At 38.2% G+C, this 20,015-nt stretch overlaps 1 protein-coding gene across 5 annotated transcripts in view; it reads left to right on the plus strand.

Moving 5' to 3' along the window:
• The window catches only part of ERC2 (ELKS/RAB6-interacting/CAST family member 2), a 987,712-nt gene that overhangs the window by 323,388 nt on the left and 644,309 nt on the right, over positions 1-20,015 (plus strand). For all 5 annotated transcript variants that reach the window (XM_030811586.1, XM_030811582.1, XM_030811583.1 and 2 more), the window contains one exon: positions 13,633-13,788. In XM_030811586.1, the coding sequence (XP_030667446.1) occupies positions 13,633-13,788 (156 nt within the window). The remainder of the gene's footprint in view (positions 1-13,632; positions 13,789-20,015) is intronic.

The following is a 20,015-nucleotide window of genomic DNA, read 5'->3' on the forward strand; positions in this document are numbered from 1 at the left end:
GTACTGCGGCACTATTCACAATAGCAAAGAGTTGGAACCAACCCAAATGTCCAACAACGATAGACTGAATTAAGAAAATGTGGCACATATACACCATGGAATACTATGCAGCCATAAAAAATGATGAGTTCATGTCCTTTGTAGGGACATGGATGAAACTGGAAAACATCATTCTCAGTAAACTATCTCAAGGACAAAAAACCAAACACCGCATGTTCTCACTCATAGGTGGGAATTGAACAATGAGAACTCATGGACACAGGAAGGGGACCATCACACACTGGGGACTGTTGTGGGGTGGGGGGAGGGGGGAGGGACAGCATTAGGAGATATACCTAATGCTAAATGACAAATTATTGGGTGCAGCAAAACAACATGGCACATGGATACATAAGTAACAAACCTGCACATTGTGCACATGTACCCTAAAACCTAAAGTATAATAAAAAAATAAAATAAATAAATAAATAAAAAATAAAAGATAACTACTATTTGACCCAGCAATCCCATTACCCAAAGGAATGTAAATTGTTCTACCAAAAAGACACATACACTTAAATGTTCATTGCAACAGTATTCGCTGTAGCAAAGACATGGAATCAACCTAGGTGCCCATTAATGGTGCACTAGATGAAGAAAGCTTAGTATGTATACACCATGGGATACTATATACAGCCATAAAAAAGAATGAAACGATGTCCTTTGCAGCAACCTGGATGCAGCTGGAGGCCATTATCCTAAGTGAATTAACACAGGAACAGAAAACCAAATACTGCACATTCTCACTTATAAGTGGGAGTTAAACATCAAGTACTTGTGGACATAAAGATGGCAACAATAGAAACTGGGGACTACTAGGGAGGAAGGAGGCAAGGGGACAAAGGCTGAAAAACTAACTATTGAGTACTATGCTTAATACCTGGGTTATGGGATCATTTGTACCCCAAACCTCAGCATCATGCAGTATACCCAAGTAACAAACCTGTACATATACTCCCTAAGTCTAAAATAAAAGTTGAAAAAAAAACCCAACATAACCAACTATGAAATGTATTTTTAAGGTTTATAGTAGTTTAGAGGTTTAGTATTCGTAATGTGTAAAAAGGTTATATTTATCAATGTAGAATAACAACTTGGAGGAACATGTACTAAATTGTTGACATTTGTTCTGGGAAGAGAGATTATAAAGGATTTTTTTTCCTCTTCTTTCTTCCTGTATTAGTCCATTCTCACATTTCTATAATGAAATACCGAAGAATGGCTAATTTACAAAGAAAAAAGGTATAATTGGCTCACAGTTTTGCAGGCTGTAGAGGAAGCATGAAGCTTGGCTTCTGGGGAGGCTTCAGGAAACTTACTATTATGGTGGAAGGTGAAGAGGGAGGAGTCACAGTCAGATGGCCAGAGTAGAAGCACAAAACAGGTGGGGTGGGGTGGGGGTGCTACACACTTTTAAATGACCCGATCTCATGAGAATTCACTCACTATTGCGAGGACAGCATCAAGCATATGGTGCTAAACCATTCATGAGAAACTGCCTCCATGATCCTTCCAGGCCCCACCTCCAATATTGGGGATTACAATTGAACATGAGATTTGGGTGGGGACACGGATCCAAACCATATCACTCCCCTAAATTGTCATGTTTTCAATAATGTGCATTTTTCTTTTTTTTTATTTTTTTTATTTTTTTATTTTTTATTTATTTTTTTTTATTATACTTTAGGGTTTTAGGGTACATGTGCACAATGTGCAGGTTTGTTACATATGTATCCATGTGCCATGTTGATTTCCTGCACCCATTAACTCGTCATTTAGCATTAGGTGTATCTCCTAATGCTGTCCCTCCCCCCTCCCCCCACCCCACAACAGTCCCCGGAGTGTGATGTTCCCCTTCCTGTGTCCATGAGTTCTCATTGTTCAATTCCCACCTATGAGTGAGAACATGCGGTGTTTGGTTTTTTGTCCTTGCGATAGTTTACTGAGAATGATGTTTTCCAGTTTCATCCATGTCCCTACAAAGGACACGAACTCATCATTTTTTATGGCTGCATAGTATTCCATGGTGTATATGTGCCACATTTTCTTAATCCAGTCTATCGTTGTTGGACATTTGGGTTGGTTCCAACTCTTTGCTATTGTGAATAGTGCCGCAATAAACATACGTGTGCATGTGTCTTTATAGCAGCATGATTTATAGTCCTTTGGGTATATACCCAGTAATGGGATGGCTGGGTCAAATGGTATTTCTATGCAGCCAGAAAACACATGAAGAAATGCTCATCATCACTGGCCATCAGAGAAATGCAAATCAAAACCACAGTGAGATACCATCTCACACCAGTTAGAATGGCCATCATTAAAAAATCAGGAAACAACAGGTGCTGGAGAGGATGTGGAGAAATAGGAACACTTTTACACTGTTGGTGGGACTGTAAACTAGTTCAACCATTGTGGAAGTCAGTGTGGCGATTCCTCAGGGATCTCGAACTAGAAATAATGTGCATTTTTCTAAGCATAGAAATGAACAGGAATTATTATTTTGAAAAACAACAAGTTTGTTAAAAGAAAAGCCATAATCAGAAACCTTGAAAATGCACGATTTTTTAAATTCTTTTTTTTTTTTTCTGAACTGAGAAGGTTCCAAAGGGGAGAGGGTTAGGTTATTTATGGAAATTGAGAATTTTGCTTGCTGCTTACTGCTTCTCTATGCTTCAGCATTCCCATACGGGAAATGGGTCCATGATATTAGCCTGTACGGGTTGTGGTGGGGATTAAAATGATTTAAGGCATGGGAAAATCCTGGCACATAATAGAGGATCAAGGAATCCTTTTCCTCTCCATCTCTTCCCTTTGAGTCTGGAAACTGAGTTTTATCTGTAAAAAAGAGGTTGTGCATTTGAGCAAGGACCACCAGAGAGAAGGAACGAAATAAGCCTATTTTAGCCAGAGAGAGTCTTAGTTCTGAATACACACAGAGTTTGCATGTTGAAAAGACTTTAAAAGTGTCTTTGAAAGGAGTAAACAGCGGAGGAAAAATAGCAAGTCTCAGGAGGTCTATGGCATAATAAATTACCTAGGAACTTAGCTTTCTGGCTATTGGGCATTTGGCAAGTCACTTGTCCCCGCTGGCTCTCACTCTTCTTATCTGACAAATGAAGGGATTGGACTAACTGTCCTACTTTAAAAATTCTGCCAAGTCTGAGGCTCGATGACTGGCAATTTGGACTCTCAAGGGGCCCCCCTGGGGAGTCTGAATTGACATGACATTCTTGCAAAGTTTAAATCTTAGCTTTGTTTGCTCCATCTTGGCCAGCCCTGCCCAAGCCAGCAGACCCTGCCCTCTCCCTTGCTGGTGCTCAGGTTCCCAGCCTATTGTTTATTTAGGGATTGCAATTTCCTTACTGGCGTGTGCCCCTGCCAGCAGGGTTGAGAAGTCAACCACAGGCCTCATGTGAACTTCCCCTTTCAGGTTTCAGTAATGACAGCATACCAACCATCACATGCCTCATCCCTGAGGCATGGTCCAGTTTCCACATCCATCAGGCCACATTGGTGACTTGGGGTAGCCTGAATTCCACTGCTGCCTGTTGCTTTTTTTTTTTTTTTCCGTGAGACAAACTGGTTGAATGTAGAATGATCTGTGGTATGTTTCGGAGATTCTAAGAGGAGACACCAAACCCAACCAGGAAGTGGGTTAAAAGGAACGGGAAGAGCAAGTTCAGCTTGCTAGAAGGCTAACAAGGAGAGAGAGCTTCTTCACTCAATCTTTTCCTAAAGAACACTGGAAGAGAAATGGAGGGGTCAGATGTCCATCTTTTTAGGCTCCCTAAAATGCATTTGCTGTGTTGCAAAGTAGTATTCCCTGAATTGCTGGCATTCTCAGGATGGGCAGCTGGAATTCAAACGCTCTTTCCATTTAGATGTACATGAAAGATGACATGCAACCCATCGTTGAGGGTATGGTCCTGCACACATGGAGGGACTGCCCACTCATCTGGAAGCAGTTTCTGAAAATTTTTTCCTCCCTTTCCTCTCTCCCCAGACTCTTTACTCTTTTCTTTTGACCTTGCTTGGTGATCTTTAGAGGCTAAAATTACTGTGGAAGAAAGAACCAGAATAGCATACATTCTCTGAAGCCAGTCCCTTCTGAGGTTGGCCTGTGGACAGCAAAGTCCCAGTATGTGACCTCCTCTCTTCTATTCAAGGCAGGCCTATCTATTGAGGGAACGATTCCAGTTTACCCAGAGGGAAACCTTAGGCAAGTTATTTACCATCTGTAAGTCTTCTGACCTGTTAAATGGGTAAAATAAATCCTTAATTTATAGGATTATGGGGAATATTAAATGAGAATTTCCTAGCACAATGCTTGTGTAGGTAATCAAGACATAGCAGCTATTTTTTTTATCCCCAAGCTGAGGAGCTTACAAATAAATAGATTTTTGTGTTCCCCAATCCCCCAAAAGAGAATGTCCTTGGGTGAAACTAAGTCATCAGTAGTTTTTTGCTCACTCTCTAGATGATTTTGATGCAGTTAGTGTTCAGGTTGGCATTGGGGAACCTTTGCTTTAGTGTGTGTCACAGGCACATGGAAATGATTTTTAATCAGCCAGTGCTCCCTTCCATGCACTAGGGATGTAGAAAGCTCTTGACATTAACTGAAGCAGTTTCCTTTGCAGGACCAGTACTCAGATGAGAGGCACAGGTACAGCTACACTGGTTGCTAAAATATTGCAGCACTTCTACAGCTATCCCAAACCCTCAGAGTATCCTTCACCCAACTCCAGCCCTTACCTAGGGGTCCCCAAATTCAGCGACTAAAGAGTTAATCCTTGGCCCTGCAGGGACTTCCCAGACCTGGTTCCAGTGCTTCAGGAGGTGTCCGTCTTGTGGGGATCTGAGTCTGTTCCATACTGGCTGTTGAGTGACTTGGGAATCACTCCTGACTCCATGGGATTTAAAACACTGGGGTTCAGTTTCCAATTATGGTAACACAACTCTGATGAAACTGCCCTCATGTCACCAATGACATCTTAACTTTTTTCTTAGTCTTTAGGCTCTGCAAACATTTGACTCCTCTTCCTTCTTAAAACTATTCACTCATTTTCTAGGACTTTTCCATAATTTCCGTGATTTTTGCCCCTCATTCTTTTGGTGATTCTTCTACCCTTTTCTCTATCCTTGATTGTCAACCATGTCTGAGAACTCTTTCACCACTAAGTGATGGTTCTGTCGTCTCCACAGTTTTCAAATTCCATTTGGGCATCTGGTTTTATTACTAACTGCCCAAAGACTATCTTGTTGCCTTCTTATTTACCAGTTTATGACTCCCTTTCAGAGCCTAGTACAAATTCCTAGCTTGATTCTGAAGACCGATTATCATTCTGCAGCACCTTCCTTTCATTTCCAACTCCTCAGCAGCTAAACATGATCTATATTATTTGAACAATTCTGTCTTCTACTCTTCCCTGATACATACATGCTCTGTATTCATTCTCTTTTTCTTTAAACTTACATTTATTAAATGTTATATCTTGGGCACCATGCTGAGTGCTCTTGATTTTGTATGTATTATTACTTCTAGCTGGAAAGAATTTCATCTTCTCTGTGGTAATATTATTTTTATTCATCTCCAAACCCCACGTTAGGCTCCTGTGCTTTTTGGAGATTTCTTGACTCTGCTGTGGCAATCTTACCCATTCCTGACTTCTCTATATATAGACTTACAGAATATTACATATTTTGGCATTGCCTTTCACACTATCACTTGTGCATTATATTTTTTCTGTTATAAGTAACAGAAAACTTACTCTCATATTTGGTGTTCTGGAGAGTGGATGGTTCAAATGTAGCTATATATAGCTGTTCAAATGATGTTATAAGGGCCCAATCATTCAGATAGGTTCTCAATACATGATATCAAAGAAGGCCACATCCAGTCATGGGGTTCTTTTCTTTTTTTTTTTTTTTTTTTTCATTTTCCTTACTCAGAAAAGGAGAGATCTTTTCTCCTCTGGATTAATGTTAGTCCCCTAAAAGAACTCTGATTGGCCTTCCTAGAGTTAAAAGTTTACCCCTGAATCAATCATTGTGTTCAGAAGACCCATGGTACCTGTCTCTGGGCAGGGCCACACAATTTAAAACTCTATTAAAACCATGGGGATGTTGGGAAGATGCAGTTCCCAAAAGGAAAGGAAGCTGGGCAGACCAAAAAAGTAATAGATATGTGCGATAGCTGGAAACAGGAGGGACGCTAACATTTATTGAGCACTGCTGTGTTTTAGCTGTTATTCTGGAAACTTCCATGTAGCCACTCATTTAATTCTTGTAGCAACCTTTGGTTATAGGATTAGCAAGGTTAGAAACATGTTCAGAAAGTATAACAGGATGAAATAAAAATGGAAGCTGTCTTCTAATTGTGTAAGTAACAACTGGGGAATTAGTAGGGCTTACTACATTGTTTTTGGCTCATGATAATAATGACAACTTTTCACTCTCTTGGGGTAGGCTCTGTAATAGGCACTTCGTATGCATTATACCTCACTTGTAATTTTCTTAACATGCTCATGAGCATGGTCTTATTGTAAAAGCCTGAACTAGGATTTGCATCCAGGTTTGTGACTCCGTAAAGGTCAGATGTTTTACCTTCACGTGCGGTCTGTCTGGATTGCTTTAGATTTAGCTCTTTTTCTTAGAGCTGAGTCCATTAACAAGAAGAATAAATTAACATATGGAGATCATAACTTCAAAGGTCACACAGTGTCCAGCAAGAACCACTAGAGACACATCTGCTCATGAGTCCTTAGTAATATGCACAGAGACAGGATGACAGGAAGGATGTGTTCCAAGGGCATGGGTTTCATGAAGAATGAGTCAGAAGCAGGCAAAGAAGACCAGGAAAAGAAACATCAAAGCACCCTAATTGCTTTTCATTTGATCTAGTCCAACCTTTTCTGTGCTTGTACATTTTGCCATAAAGAATTAGATACCATCTAATTCTCATGTCATCTTCTAATCTAGGTCATCACCTTTTATAGTTTGATAAGGCCCAAGAAGACGAGTTTTTGATTTTTTTTGGTATTCGTTCTTTTTACTAATATGTCTTAGGCCTAAGTCAGCTTCTTTCTGGAGTGTCTAACTTGGGCTCATATAACCACGGTCATCCCACACAGTAAATCCTTCCAAAGGCAGGGCCTTACTCAGATAGCCTAAGATTCAGGGCTGCTTAGTTATGTTTGCAGCTATGACTAGATGATTTTTTAAAGTTAAGCCGTTAAGAGCCTCTGTGGTATCCAGTAATAACAGTTTCGAATTTTATTCTAAATAAAGTGTAATATAATTATGTAGGGACGTTTCCTGAACATTAGATCACATCTTTTGAAAACCAAATTGGCCCTAAGTTTGTTGATCAATGTCCGTAGACCAATATGTGATCACAGTGAATTCAATGCTCTGTAAAAACCGCTTATGTCTTCTTTCTTGGCCTGATATTAAAATGAAACCAGTAATTCTCACGGTATTTAAAAGGAAAGCACATTGTGACACTCAGCAATAACATAATTGTTACTTTTTGTGACTAAATGATACTGCTTCTTTTTGATGTTCCACCCACTCACCATTTCAGTATTCACAGTTCCTGGAGAGGGATTGAAATCTGTTTCTTGCTGTTTAAGGGGAACATAATGTTTGACAAATACAAAAAGAGTAATGATGGCACCCTGACTAGCAAAGATACTCCAGAAAATTTACTCCCAGGGTTGCTGTACACTTAATGTTAAGTTGGATGGCTCTTGAAACTAGATTCATGTTTTTCTAAATGTATTTGGAGAATAGAGTTACCCTAGTGTCTTCTGCATTGGTCAGTCTTGTCCCTTGTGTCTTCTGGACATGTGCAGTCATTTAGAACACCCGAATCACCCGGGGATCTTGTGAAAACATGGATTTGGATTCAATAGTTCTGAGTTGGGGCTTGAGGTTTTGCATGTGGAAAAAGCTCCCAGGTGATGTCAGTGCCGCTGGTCTATGACCACACTTTTGAGTAGCATGGATCCAGGCTGTCCTTCATGTTAGAGAGGGAAGGATGCCCATGGATCTTGTTGAGATCTACCTGGTATCTTACACACCTGGCAAAGTGACTGGTTCCCAATAGGTGCCCTTTGTATTTGTTAAATTAATGAATGAATGAGAGAACTCCTTGTCTAAGTTTACTGTTAATCTATAGCATACATGTTCTAGAGAAATCTAGAGATAGATTTAAAAAAAGAGAGAGAAAAGGAAGAAATAAACTTATTTCAATCTTCCCATCCCACTTTCATCCTCATTTCTATAACTGTAGCTGTCATTGGCTAGTGCTAGTATTTAAGGCTGGCTTAAACATTAGCATGGTGGGCCTAGTGGGTAAATGGCTTCTGGGGTTCAATTCCAGTGTTTTATTTATTAGTTGCCCATCAAATACCTATTTTGCATTTTTGAGCTGGTAGATGTAAAATAGTCTTGGGTATGAATCTTTAATTAGAAGCTATGATCTGCAATTTATGCATCACGTTTTTATAAGTATTATTTTATGAATGTGTAGAAAGAAATGATTGAAAAGAGACACTCAGTTGAGATCTTTTTTCCTAACTGAAGCAAACATTGTTTAGATGTTTATTTTTTCCCCGAAAATTTTTTTCTACATCTTTGCAATCCATAACCAAAATATAATATACAGACAAAACAATTTCATGGTTGCCCTATCTCAAGACTATTTGAAAAATATTGCCTGAGACATGATGTGCTAAGTTCCAGGAGTATGGGGGTCCACGTCTGTTCTTTCACTGTTGTCATCTTAAGTGCTGGGCTTAGAACAGGAGCTCAGTAAACCACTTTTGAGTGACAGAAGCTGACAGGCTGATCTAGATATTTAGTGTCCCCCCTTCATTTTAAATTGGGGGTGATTGTGGCAGGTTTTCCCTTGAAGAATCCAAATTATTGTTTTGACTCTTCAATTTAGCAATATTACCTTGTTTAATGTGATCATTACAGGCCTAAGTTTTTTTCAGGAATTGACTTCTAGAGGCAGTAATACTGTGATAAATAAAATTAAATGGAATATTTTGCTTCAGGACTTTCCAGAGCCATTCATCGTTAATGCGCATTGAAAATTCCTAACAAGCATTTCTCAAACATACTTGACCCTGCAACCCCCTTTTCATGGAGCATTTGGGTTCTGTGAACTTTGAGAAAAGCTACTCTATATTATGTTTCACTTTCCCCATCTCTAAGGAAGGCCCACAATTATCTGCTTCTAGAGCTTGTTTATTTGTGAAATAATTAAAATATGTGTTTGAAAATCACTACATATATTGTTAAAAAGTATCAGTCATAAATAACTTGTAAAAATGTTCAGTTGAAGAAAGCTCTTTGGCGATTAGGGCGTAAAATGTTGCTTTACCTTCTGAAACTCCACTTCTCTGGAAGTTACAACATATGTCTTCATTTATGTATTTTTTTTCTCTATTCCAGATCAGTGCATCGAGTTTCTGAGCCATGTGCATTTAGTATCTCAACATCCATATGTCGCATTCAGCCATATCAGGACTTCATATGGACTTCCACAGTCCTCCTTACATATATAAGGTTTTAGTCATTTATCTTAGTGTTAGCGATTTTTAAAAAAGAAAATGATAAAATTCCTTCCCTCCAAATTCTTTGGACTGATGCAGTTGAAAAGTGGTAGACATGCTAGCCATTTTGCTTGTTTTTTATTTTCATGCTTATATTCCCTCAGTCCTTCTCTGGTTTGGCATTTTGAATATCTTCTTGGGCACAACCCAAAACCATCTGATATATCTGTATTTTTTGTACCAGTTTTCCTTTGAATCTGAATGATATTCTCCTACCTACTTTTCTCTGTGCTCATGATGTGAGGTATGAGCTCTGTTGCCCTTGAAATTGACTTTTTATATAAGAACAGAAATATGGGCTGGACACAGTGGTTCACACTTGTAATCCCAGCACTTTGGGAGGCTGAGGTCGGTGGATCACTTGAGGTCAGGAGTTTGAGACTAGCCTGGCCAACACGGTGAAACCCTATCACTACTAAAAATACAAAAATTAGTTGTACGTGGTGGCACAGGCTGTTAATCCCAGCTACTCGGGAGGCTGAGGCATGAATATTGCTTGAACCTAGGAGGCGGAGGTTGCAGTGAGCCGAGATCACACCCCACTGCACTCCAGCTTGGGCAACAGAGCCAGAGAAGAAAGAAGTTTGTGAGAAGAAAGAAGGGTGTTGCTTAATTTGAGAAAACTAATAAAAGTAAAAACATTTTCAAAATGTTTCACCATTTGATGAAATTTTAACTTAAGATATCAAAAAGGTTTGCTGTGTTAAGAAACTTTCTATCTCAACCCAGTTCTGATCTTTCTTTAGCAGTATGTAATTCTTGAGTCCAGGGAAAAGTTCTGTCTAAGCCGTTTAGAAGTTCTCAGTTGTAGTCCTTGCTCACTAAAGCCTCAGGAGTTTACTGAGAGGAAAACTGAGGCTTGTGAGGAAGCAGAGTCGTCTCCTCTTGCCTCCATGATTGGACATTGGAATTCCACCAAGTGTTACTAAAAAATTAAGATGTAAGATGTGAAGACGTCAAAGTGTATTGTGCCACACACACATACTCACCTACACATATATTTATATAGGTATATATATGTATGCATACATACACATTTTATGGTCACTTAGATTTGAGTTGAAAATCCTAGGAAATTTTATGTAGGAAGAGCTGGGATATTAGCCCTTACCTTCACACTTACTTTACAGTTCAGTTCTTATAAAGATTGTACTTATCTATTTGTAAATGCTTAAATATTGTACTTGGGTATTTGTAAATCTCATCAACAGCCAATTTGTATCTCAATAGAGAGAAAAAATCTGTATCATATTGATTAGAGTTTTAATTGAAATAACTTTTTGTATGTTTTAAGGTGAAAATATAATCTTAAGGCTTTCATAGGAATGAATACAAATGTTAATAGTGGGTATATATGAGTGGCGGGATTATGAATAATCATAATTATCTATATAGCTTTTCAATTTTTGTTTAATGAGTCTTTCTTGATTTTATAGCCTGAAACATGTTGATTCAAAATGACTCATTTATTTGGAAAGTCTCTTATGAAGTTCTAGAAGTTCTTTTTCCATAGCACTTCCATTATTGCCTTTTTTTTTTTTTGAGACATTATTGCCTTTCTATTTTTTTTTTTTTTTTTTTTTTTTTTTGAGACGGAGTTTCACTCTTGTTGCCCAGGCTGGAGTGCAATGGCGCGATCTCAGTTCACCTCCAACTCTGCCTCCTGGGTTCAAGCGATTCTTCTGCCTCAGCCTCCTGAGTGGCTGAGATTACAGCCGTGCACAACCACGCCCGGCCAATTTTGTATTTTTAGTAGAGACGGGGTTTCTCCATGTTGGTTGGTCAGGCTGGTCTTGAACTCCCTACCTCATGTGATCTACTCACCTCGGCCTCCCAAAGTGCTGGGATTACAGGTGTGAGCCACCATGCCTGGCCGCCTTTCTTTTTATCTATGGAGTTCTCATAGCTCAGGACTCAAGTAAGTTACTAAATATCATTCCCCATGTTTGTGAGCTTGGCTGACTTAGCAAAGTACTATAGACTGGGTGACTTCAATAATGGAGATTTGTTTTTCTCACAGTTCTGGAGGCTAGAAGGCTGAGATTAGGGTGCCAGCATGATAAGGGTCTGGTGAGGGTTCTCTTCCTGGCTTACAGATAGCTGCCTTCTCCCCATGTCCTTTCTTGGTAGAGAGAGGGAGAGTGAGCGGCTTCCTGGTGTCTCTTCTTATAAGGGCTCTAATCCCATTCTGAGGGCCCTACTCTCCTAGCCTCATCTAATCCTAATTACCCACCAAAGGCCCCATCTCCAAATACCATCACATTGAGGGTTAGAGCTTCAACATATATATTTCTGGGGAACTCAACATTCAGTCCATAACATTTTTCAAAATTTAAACTGGTAATATACAATATTTCCAGAAATGGCATCTAAATAGAAAAATACTGGCAGAATATACATGAAAACATTAATGGTAGTTATTTCTAGACAGTAGGATTAGAGGTTTTCTCCATTTTCTATGAATTCAAAGTATATTGTTTTTATAACTGAAAAAATACAATAGGTATTATTTTTAAAGGAAAATGAAATACTACAGAATGTTCCATTTCCTAATAATCTTGGAATTTTCAAAATCTTTTTATTTCATCTTCTTGAAGTTTTTCTGAGAATTAATAAAAATGTCTACAGAACTTAGAGCACTTAGTTCTTGGTACATAATAGAGTTGCACAAATTTACTGCTTCTCCTTTTCCTCCTTTTAACATGATGACAATGTTAATGATAATAACAATGATAATTACCATATTGCCATAGGAGATATACCATTGGGCATAGTTTATAGGAAAATAAAGTAGACAATAGCCACAAAATCAGGATAGACACATTTGTTGCAAGGTTTTTAAAAATGAGTTACTTATAAATAGAATAGCCTATTCATTGTCTTTACTTTTGGAATTCTTAATCTTTTTGATTCTGAGAAAATGAATTGGTTAAAAAAGTTGGTGGATTGTTCTGTATTAGCATTCAGTTACAAATTTAATATGAGCTCCTTAACTCTGTGCAATAAAATGGCAGGCAAATGTGACACTGAGAAAACTTGAAGTCAGTTTTCGATGTGTCAAACTTTCATTTCAAAGACTGATTGAAGCCTAATACTTACTGTTGTGGAAAATTTTTTTGTCATTTTTTTTGGTTTGTTTTCGTTCCCCTATAAGAGCTCTCTCTTCTCTACTTTCTAATGCATTGTTTCTAATGCTCTATCTTGTGTATAGAGTCTGTCATTGGTAACTTTTTCCCAATTAATTCTACATCTGAGTGTAATATTTCTAGTTGTTGGCTCCATAAATCAATAGGTTGAAATGCCCTGCAAGGTAGTCATGTTTTTTGTCACATAGGGACCTGACAGCTCACCAAATAAATTATGACATTGTGATGTATTATTTCCAATCACTATAAATTTTCAATATTTAGTGTATGAGTCATACCAAGTCGAGATTCAGTTGTTTAGTTTCACTTACGTCTGTATTTTAGATGAGAATCCTTTTTCCCATTAGTAGATTTGAATTTCTTTCTCTCTCAGAGTCAAATTCCAAACATGCCTTATAAAACCAGTCATAAAATATACACATAAACTGTTTTTGTGTTTATAAGTGGATTCAAAAATACACACAGGTAAACTATATCCCAGATTAAAATCTGTCCACTTAAATGGTGTTCTGTTTTGTTTTTTAACACTTAGATTACTTTTATCACTGTTGCTTTGGTAATTTGATTCCCAGATATGAGACAAACATATCTAGATAATTCTCTGTATTGTATTGACACGTGGTCTTGATTGGGAGCTTAAACTGTCATCTCACAAATAATCTTCAGCTGTGAAAAAAATAAATTGTCCTAAATTCGGGGCTATCTATACCATGGTTAATATGTAACAGCAATACAAAAATTACTTTCTTAAATTCTGTTTTGATATCTTAAAAATAATTTTTATTCTTTATTTTTATTTTTCTTTTCTTCTTTACCAACAGGACACAAAAATTGCTTCATTGGAGCGAAACATAAGGGATCTTGAGGATGAGATCCAGATGTTAAAAGCCAATGGTGTGCTGAACACTGAGGACCGCGAAGAAGAGATCAAACAAATTGAGGTTTACAAAAGTCACTCCAAGTTTATGAAGACCAAGGTACGGTCCAGGGTTATAAACTTTTATGTTCTTAATGTGACTAGAAAGTTACAGTTTACACACATACTTTTTCCAAATACCCCATATAATATGCTTTATGTGATATTATTTAATATATAGACAACAAAGGAGAATGCGGAAGATTTTTAGTTCAGACATATAGATTCCAAAAAGCAATCAGGGAAAACCTTGGGTGGAATTTCTCCTTACTGAGAGTTTCAGGCTTTAAGTAAGAGTTCCTTTGGTATTCCTCTTCCTCGGGAATTAACATATTTATAGTCCACTCTCTTCCAAATTTCCACCATCACGTAAGTTTGCTATTTTTTGAAGTTGCTGTCGTTGTCAAATTTCTTGCCTCTCCTAGAAGGTGATTGTCTCAAAATATTTGCGATTTCAAGCCAACTTAACTCATTTAAATGTTATTAGGTAGGGAGGCTGAGGCAGGCAGATCAGCTGAGGTCAGGAGTTCGAGAGACCAGTCTGGCTAACGTGGTGAAACCCTATCTCTACAAAAAACCACAAAAATTAGCCAGGCATGGTGACACGCACCTGTAATCCCAGCTACTTGGGAGGCTGAGGCAGGAGAATCACTTGAACCTGGGAGGTAGAGGTTGCAGTGAGCCGAGATGGTACCACTGCACTCCAGCCTGGGCGACAGAACAAGACTACATCTCAAAAAAAAAAAAAGTTATTAAGCTACTTTGATTTTAGCATAGTGTTTAAGACATAAATAGTTTTGAGTCCCAATGCTGCCCTTTAGTTAAATTATTCAACTTCCCTAAGCCTCAGTTTCTTTATCCATGAAATAGGGATAAGAAAAATACCTACATCATTGGGTTGGTCTGATGATTCCAGGAGATTATTCCTTTAAAGCCCTTAGTCCCTTGTCTGATTAGGTATCCATCGAATGTCAGGCATTGTTGTTGACAGTAGTATTGATGTTATTATTGTTATCTATTGCTATGGAATCTTTATAAAATATTTTAGAGTAACCTGTTCTATTAGTTTATATTGTTATTGTCAGTTTTAAAGATTTGGGATTGTATTTTTTCAAAAATAAATTTGGGGCTTGAAATGAACGAAGCACCTGAATATTTATTATTTTTACATATGCATAATTATTAAATTTATGAATAGCCCAAATAGGTCTTTTGAGACTGTGAGATGCTTTTATCTGTTCCTCTGTTTAAATCATTTTGCTTCTGAAAATAATAACTACACCAATTAAAAAATTTTTTTTCTTTTTTCTTTTTCTACCACTTGCTCTTAAATATGCCTATTCTCTTGTTCTAGGTTTTAATCTTGTTTGTTGCTTTATGAAATGCAGCAGAGTTACAGTAATGCAGACTTCTGTGAGAAAGCAGTGGGAGAGGAGAGAAAAATGTTTAAATGATTTTTATCAGTTGTGAAATATGTGCATACTCCTTGCTGAGTTTGCAAATTATAAGGAGGAAATTATATCTATCTAGCATTTACTTCATCACAACGTGTGTGTGTGTGTGTGTGTGTGTATGCATGCATGCATGTATACACAAGGAAAAAACACAGAACTATTCTTACTTCTGTCAACTTTCCATCTCTAACTAGATGTTGAGATTGTGCTGAAAACGTGGATTGAGGAGTGGAGATATGAGGGGACTGTCCAGTGGATTTGAATGTAACCAGGGACTGCCTCAAAGTTTAGAATAAGTTTCCCTGCTCAGTCCTTCCTCTGGTTTCTTTCTTGCAGTCCCTCCCTCTCAGAGAGTTAAGCTGAGGTTCGGCAAGCACAGTACTAGGGTGACCTGCAGACAGTGCCCAAATCATTCTGGGAATGAAAACGAGAGGCACAGATATGAGTGAACTCAAGAAGTTTGGGGGAAATTATTGTTTTGGCTTGAACTTTTCCCCCGACTCTGTTATTCCACAATGGGAGATTGTTCAAGCCACTTCTACAGCTGAAAATGTCATGAAATTTGTAAACTCTGCCCCTCATCATGGACTCTGTCCAGGTAAATAAAACATTTATATGATCTTCAGCAAGTCATGACCTTTATTAGCCCACGTTTGTCTGAGAGACCATCAATCCTTGAGTTAGTTTTAACTTTCAATGGCTAGTTACTTTTAATGGTTCCAGAAGTGGTGAGGTCAGAAGAATATTTGAGGAAAGTAGTGGAGTGAGGTGGAAAGAGTGCAGGCTGAAGACGAAAGCAGACTCCAGCAAGTCTCCAACCTGCCTTTGCCAGCTGCATAGGGAGTGACTTGAGGAGTGACTAAAGTCACTTGACCACACTTTCCTCTCTAAAATAGGGGTGACAGCACCAACCTTACAGGATGGTTCAGATGGACTAAATAAGCTTAAAATTAAATAGTGTAGTTAAAGTACCTGGCTCAAAAACTAGCTTATAATGATAAACATTATTATTGAAGAAGTATAACCAAATAATAATCATAACAAAATGTGTTATATTTAACTTGACTAATGGGAAAAATGGATTTCTAAGAAATACAAATAAAATGAGTTCTTATGTCATGCGGATACCTCTTTTACTGTTAAAAATTAGCTAAAAATTAGTAAGTGTCAGTTTTTAATATTTTCTCCATTGAAAGAATGTTCTTATTGGATTGAACTATAACATTTATTGCTAATGTTTCTTATCATTAATTACTTACTTTTCTTAATTCTCCTACTTGGTTTTTTTTGTTTGTTTTGAGACAGGGTCTCAGTCTGTCACCCAGGCTGGGGTGCAGTGGTGTGATCTCAGCTCACTGCAGCCTTCACCTCCCAGGTTCAACCAATTCTCCCACCCCAGCCTCCTGAGTAGCTGGGATTACAGGCGTGCACCACCATGCCAGCTATTTTTTGTATTTTGTTGGTAGAGATGGGGTTTCACCATGTTGGTCAGGCTGTTCTCAAACTCCTGATCTCAAGTGATCTGCCTGCCTCAGCCTCCCAAAGTGCTGGGATTACAGATGTTAGCCACCACATCCAGCCCAATTCTACTTTGAGTGATGAGTGTGATTCCTCATTTAAGTCTGAGAATACTGCTTGCTTTACTTATTAAAGTGAATAAATCATGTAGATTGGAGGGAAAGAAAGTATTTTAAACAGGCACATGGAAGGGTGTGCACTTCCATTTTGATCCAGAGCAGGTAGTTGGAATTGGTAGGGTCTCTTGAAAGTTCTTTGATTAAATTAAGTATCAGTGAATGCCTGGATTGCTTTTTACAAACATGACATCCTAGAAAAACCATGATATAACATTTTTGGAAAGGTAGAAGGTGGGTTGCAAAACTCAGCTTGTGCAAAGGCAGGAATACAAAACATAGTCAGCCAGGGTAGAAATCTTGGCATCTTGCAAGTCTTTTGGCACATGAACATTGTCTCTGAGAACTGAGCCTCAGTTCTCAGATGTGTAACTCTCTGTTGGAAACTCCCAATTCCTACCCCAACACTGAAGGGTTAGAGGAATCAAACTGTGAGAGCTGAATCTCGGAGGCCACAGAAAGCATGAATTATTTTCAGGAGCTCCATTAAGCCTCGGAGAATGGAACATACCAAATACATAATTGTTTTTCTGGTAGGGAAAGAATAATGGCATTTCCTTTCTTTACAAGGCTTTGTTCCTAGTCTAACACATTTTTCATCTATTCATTCCAGTATTTCTATATTAGCTGCTCCCTCTGTTTCCAGTGTTTGCCAAAGATGCCGATCTGCTGTCTTAGATCTCCTCCTTTATTCTGAATTTGTAACACATTTTCTTATAAACCTCTGATAGATTACAAATCTCCTAACCCAAACTGCATGATAGTAAGCATATCACTTTCTAGACATAAGGGCCATATCTGCAGTGAAAAAGAAGCTGTTTTCCTTGGCAGAGTGTTTTTTCAGGGTGTAGTTTGTGTCACAGACGTAAGTGGGGGAAGAATTTTCAGACGGGATGAAGTGTGCCTGATGTCCACATGGACTTCATATAAAGCATGTGATGTAATTCCGATTGGCTTTTCTTCTGGCCGTCACAGAGACGGACCTTCCCCGGCCTCAGTTCAGTTCTCATTTATGTTCGATTGCATCACTTTCCATTGTTATGGAATTTATGGCTGTAAAAGAAGCAAAAGGCATATTTTTATGGGAGAATATGATTTTTTTTTACCCTGTAACTATGTTCCTCTTAGAAAAGCTTTTTTCTGTTATTGTCTACACAAATATTTATTTAAAATTTACCTTATGGCAGCAATATCTGAAAGCTATTTAGAGCCACTGCCTATTTAATATTTATAGACTGAAATAGTTTTATCATTATCAATCTATTTTTATTGACTAAAGGAGGTGTACGTAGACCCTGCCATGCCCTTCCTCCTGACTAAACCCTATTGTCTATATCCAGTTGATTTCTTTTTCATTTCCCTCTCAATACCCCAAACCCCACACTAGCTTTCTACTGTGGTATTTGTGGAAGTTAGCACAAATTGGTTTTTTCACTATAAACATCATCTTTGCTTAGGTGTGTAGAGTTGAAAGTTTTTGAGTGTTAATTTCAGATGAATCAGTTTCATATGTGGAATCAACTATAAACTGTGCTGTCAGCTACAACTGGATATAATTTGAGGCCATACCCCCCTGAGAAGAGTGTTGATCATAACAGATTTTAATATCTTTTATCATTTTAGATAATCCTAATTCTGATTTTCCCTGTTTTTATTTGTACTATATTCTTGTTATGTATGAGAGAGAACTTCCTACTTTTGTTCCACGTAAAAATGACCACACACTCATGATTCATTAAATTATAAAGAAATAATGTATTTCAGAAACTGCACATATCTGAGCAGTGCTCACTTGCTGACATATACTTGGGGCACATTGATAAGCAGTCATGATTCTTTCCCAGTGAATATTTAAGCATATTTAGGATCCTTCTCAAGATCATTTTTTGTTTAGCCACTACCAATCCTTTAGATTTGGCTAGCAAGATGAAGCTTGTTTGTTCCCTGACATAGTCTGACTTCTTGCAAATGGGATTTCCATTCATATCAACCTTTCTACTAAGTTGTGCAAGCTGAACCCTTCTAAACATGGGAGTCTCACTCCTGTTCATGCTCAGCTGATATTGTCAGTAGCTTGTTATTGTTTATGTCAGTTTTCTTGCTGAAAACAACAAAAAATACTGAATGAAATATATTTTTAAACATATATTTTAAAATGTACTTATGAGCTCTTGAGTAAGAAAGAACCTCAAGAGTCAAAGCTAAGCCATAGCAGGAAGCCTGTGTGATAAGTAGAGCGTGGGTTATGTATTAGTCTGTTCTCATGCTGCTAATAAAGACATACTCATGACTAGGAATTTATAAAGGAAAGAGGTTTAATGAACTCACAGTTCCACATGGCTGGGGAGGCCTCACAATCATGGTGGAAGGCGAATGAGGAGCAAAGTCATGTCTTACATGGCAGCAGGCAAGAGAGTGTATGCAGGGGAACTGCCCTTTGTAAAACCATCAGATCTCATGAGACTTATTCACTATCATGAGAATAGCATGGGAAAGACTGGCCCCGCCCCCATGATTCAATTGCCTCCTGCTAGGTCCCTCCCATGACATGTGGGAATTATGGGAGCTACAATTCAAGATGAGATTTGGGTGGGGACACAACCAAACCATATCAGGTTATTTATTCTTGTTGGCAATTTTCAGATAGATGAACTTGAGCTCTGGTTTTCATAGCCATAAGGACACTGAAGAAGAGAGAACGAAGTCTGGGCCTACTTAAGATGAGGGATAGTAGGAACCCTATTACCACCACCACATGAAGCTGGGATCTCAGACAGCTATACTGCTAGTGCAGAGGCAAACTAAAAATAACCTTACCATATTCCCCCTCCTCACATTTAGACTAGGGGACTCCAGGGAAGATTTTCTGTTTTAAAGCTTTGAGCCAAGTAAAAGATGAAAAAATTTGTTCTCAGAATCCATAACCACAGCTAGCTGTTATCCTACATGGATGTGCTATGCAAGATCATCTAAAATCTTCAGGTAGAGAATGTAGCTTAAAGCAGCTACATTCTTGGTTGATAGTGTCCCCAGGTATTGGCAGAGGCAAATTCTCTAAAGGACCACATAAGTCTTAAAGTACTTTTTCAGATAAAGCTCCAAAAAAAAAAAAAAAAAAAAAAAAACTAGTACACAGTACCAAAAAAAAGAGAAAAATCACAAAATCTGCAAGAAAACAGGCCACCATAAGTGATAGCCAC

Source organism: Nomascus leucogenys, chromosome 4 (assembly GCF_006542625.1).
Source record: "Nomascus leucogenys isolate Asia chromosome 4, Asia_NLE_v1, whole genome shotgun sequence".
Lineage (NCBI taxonomy): Eukaryota > Metazoa > Chordata > Mammalia > Primates > Hylobatidae > Nomascus > Nomascus leucogenys.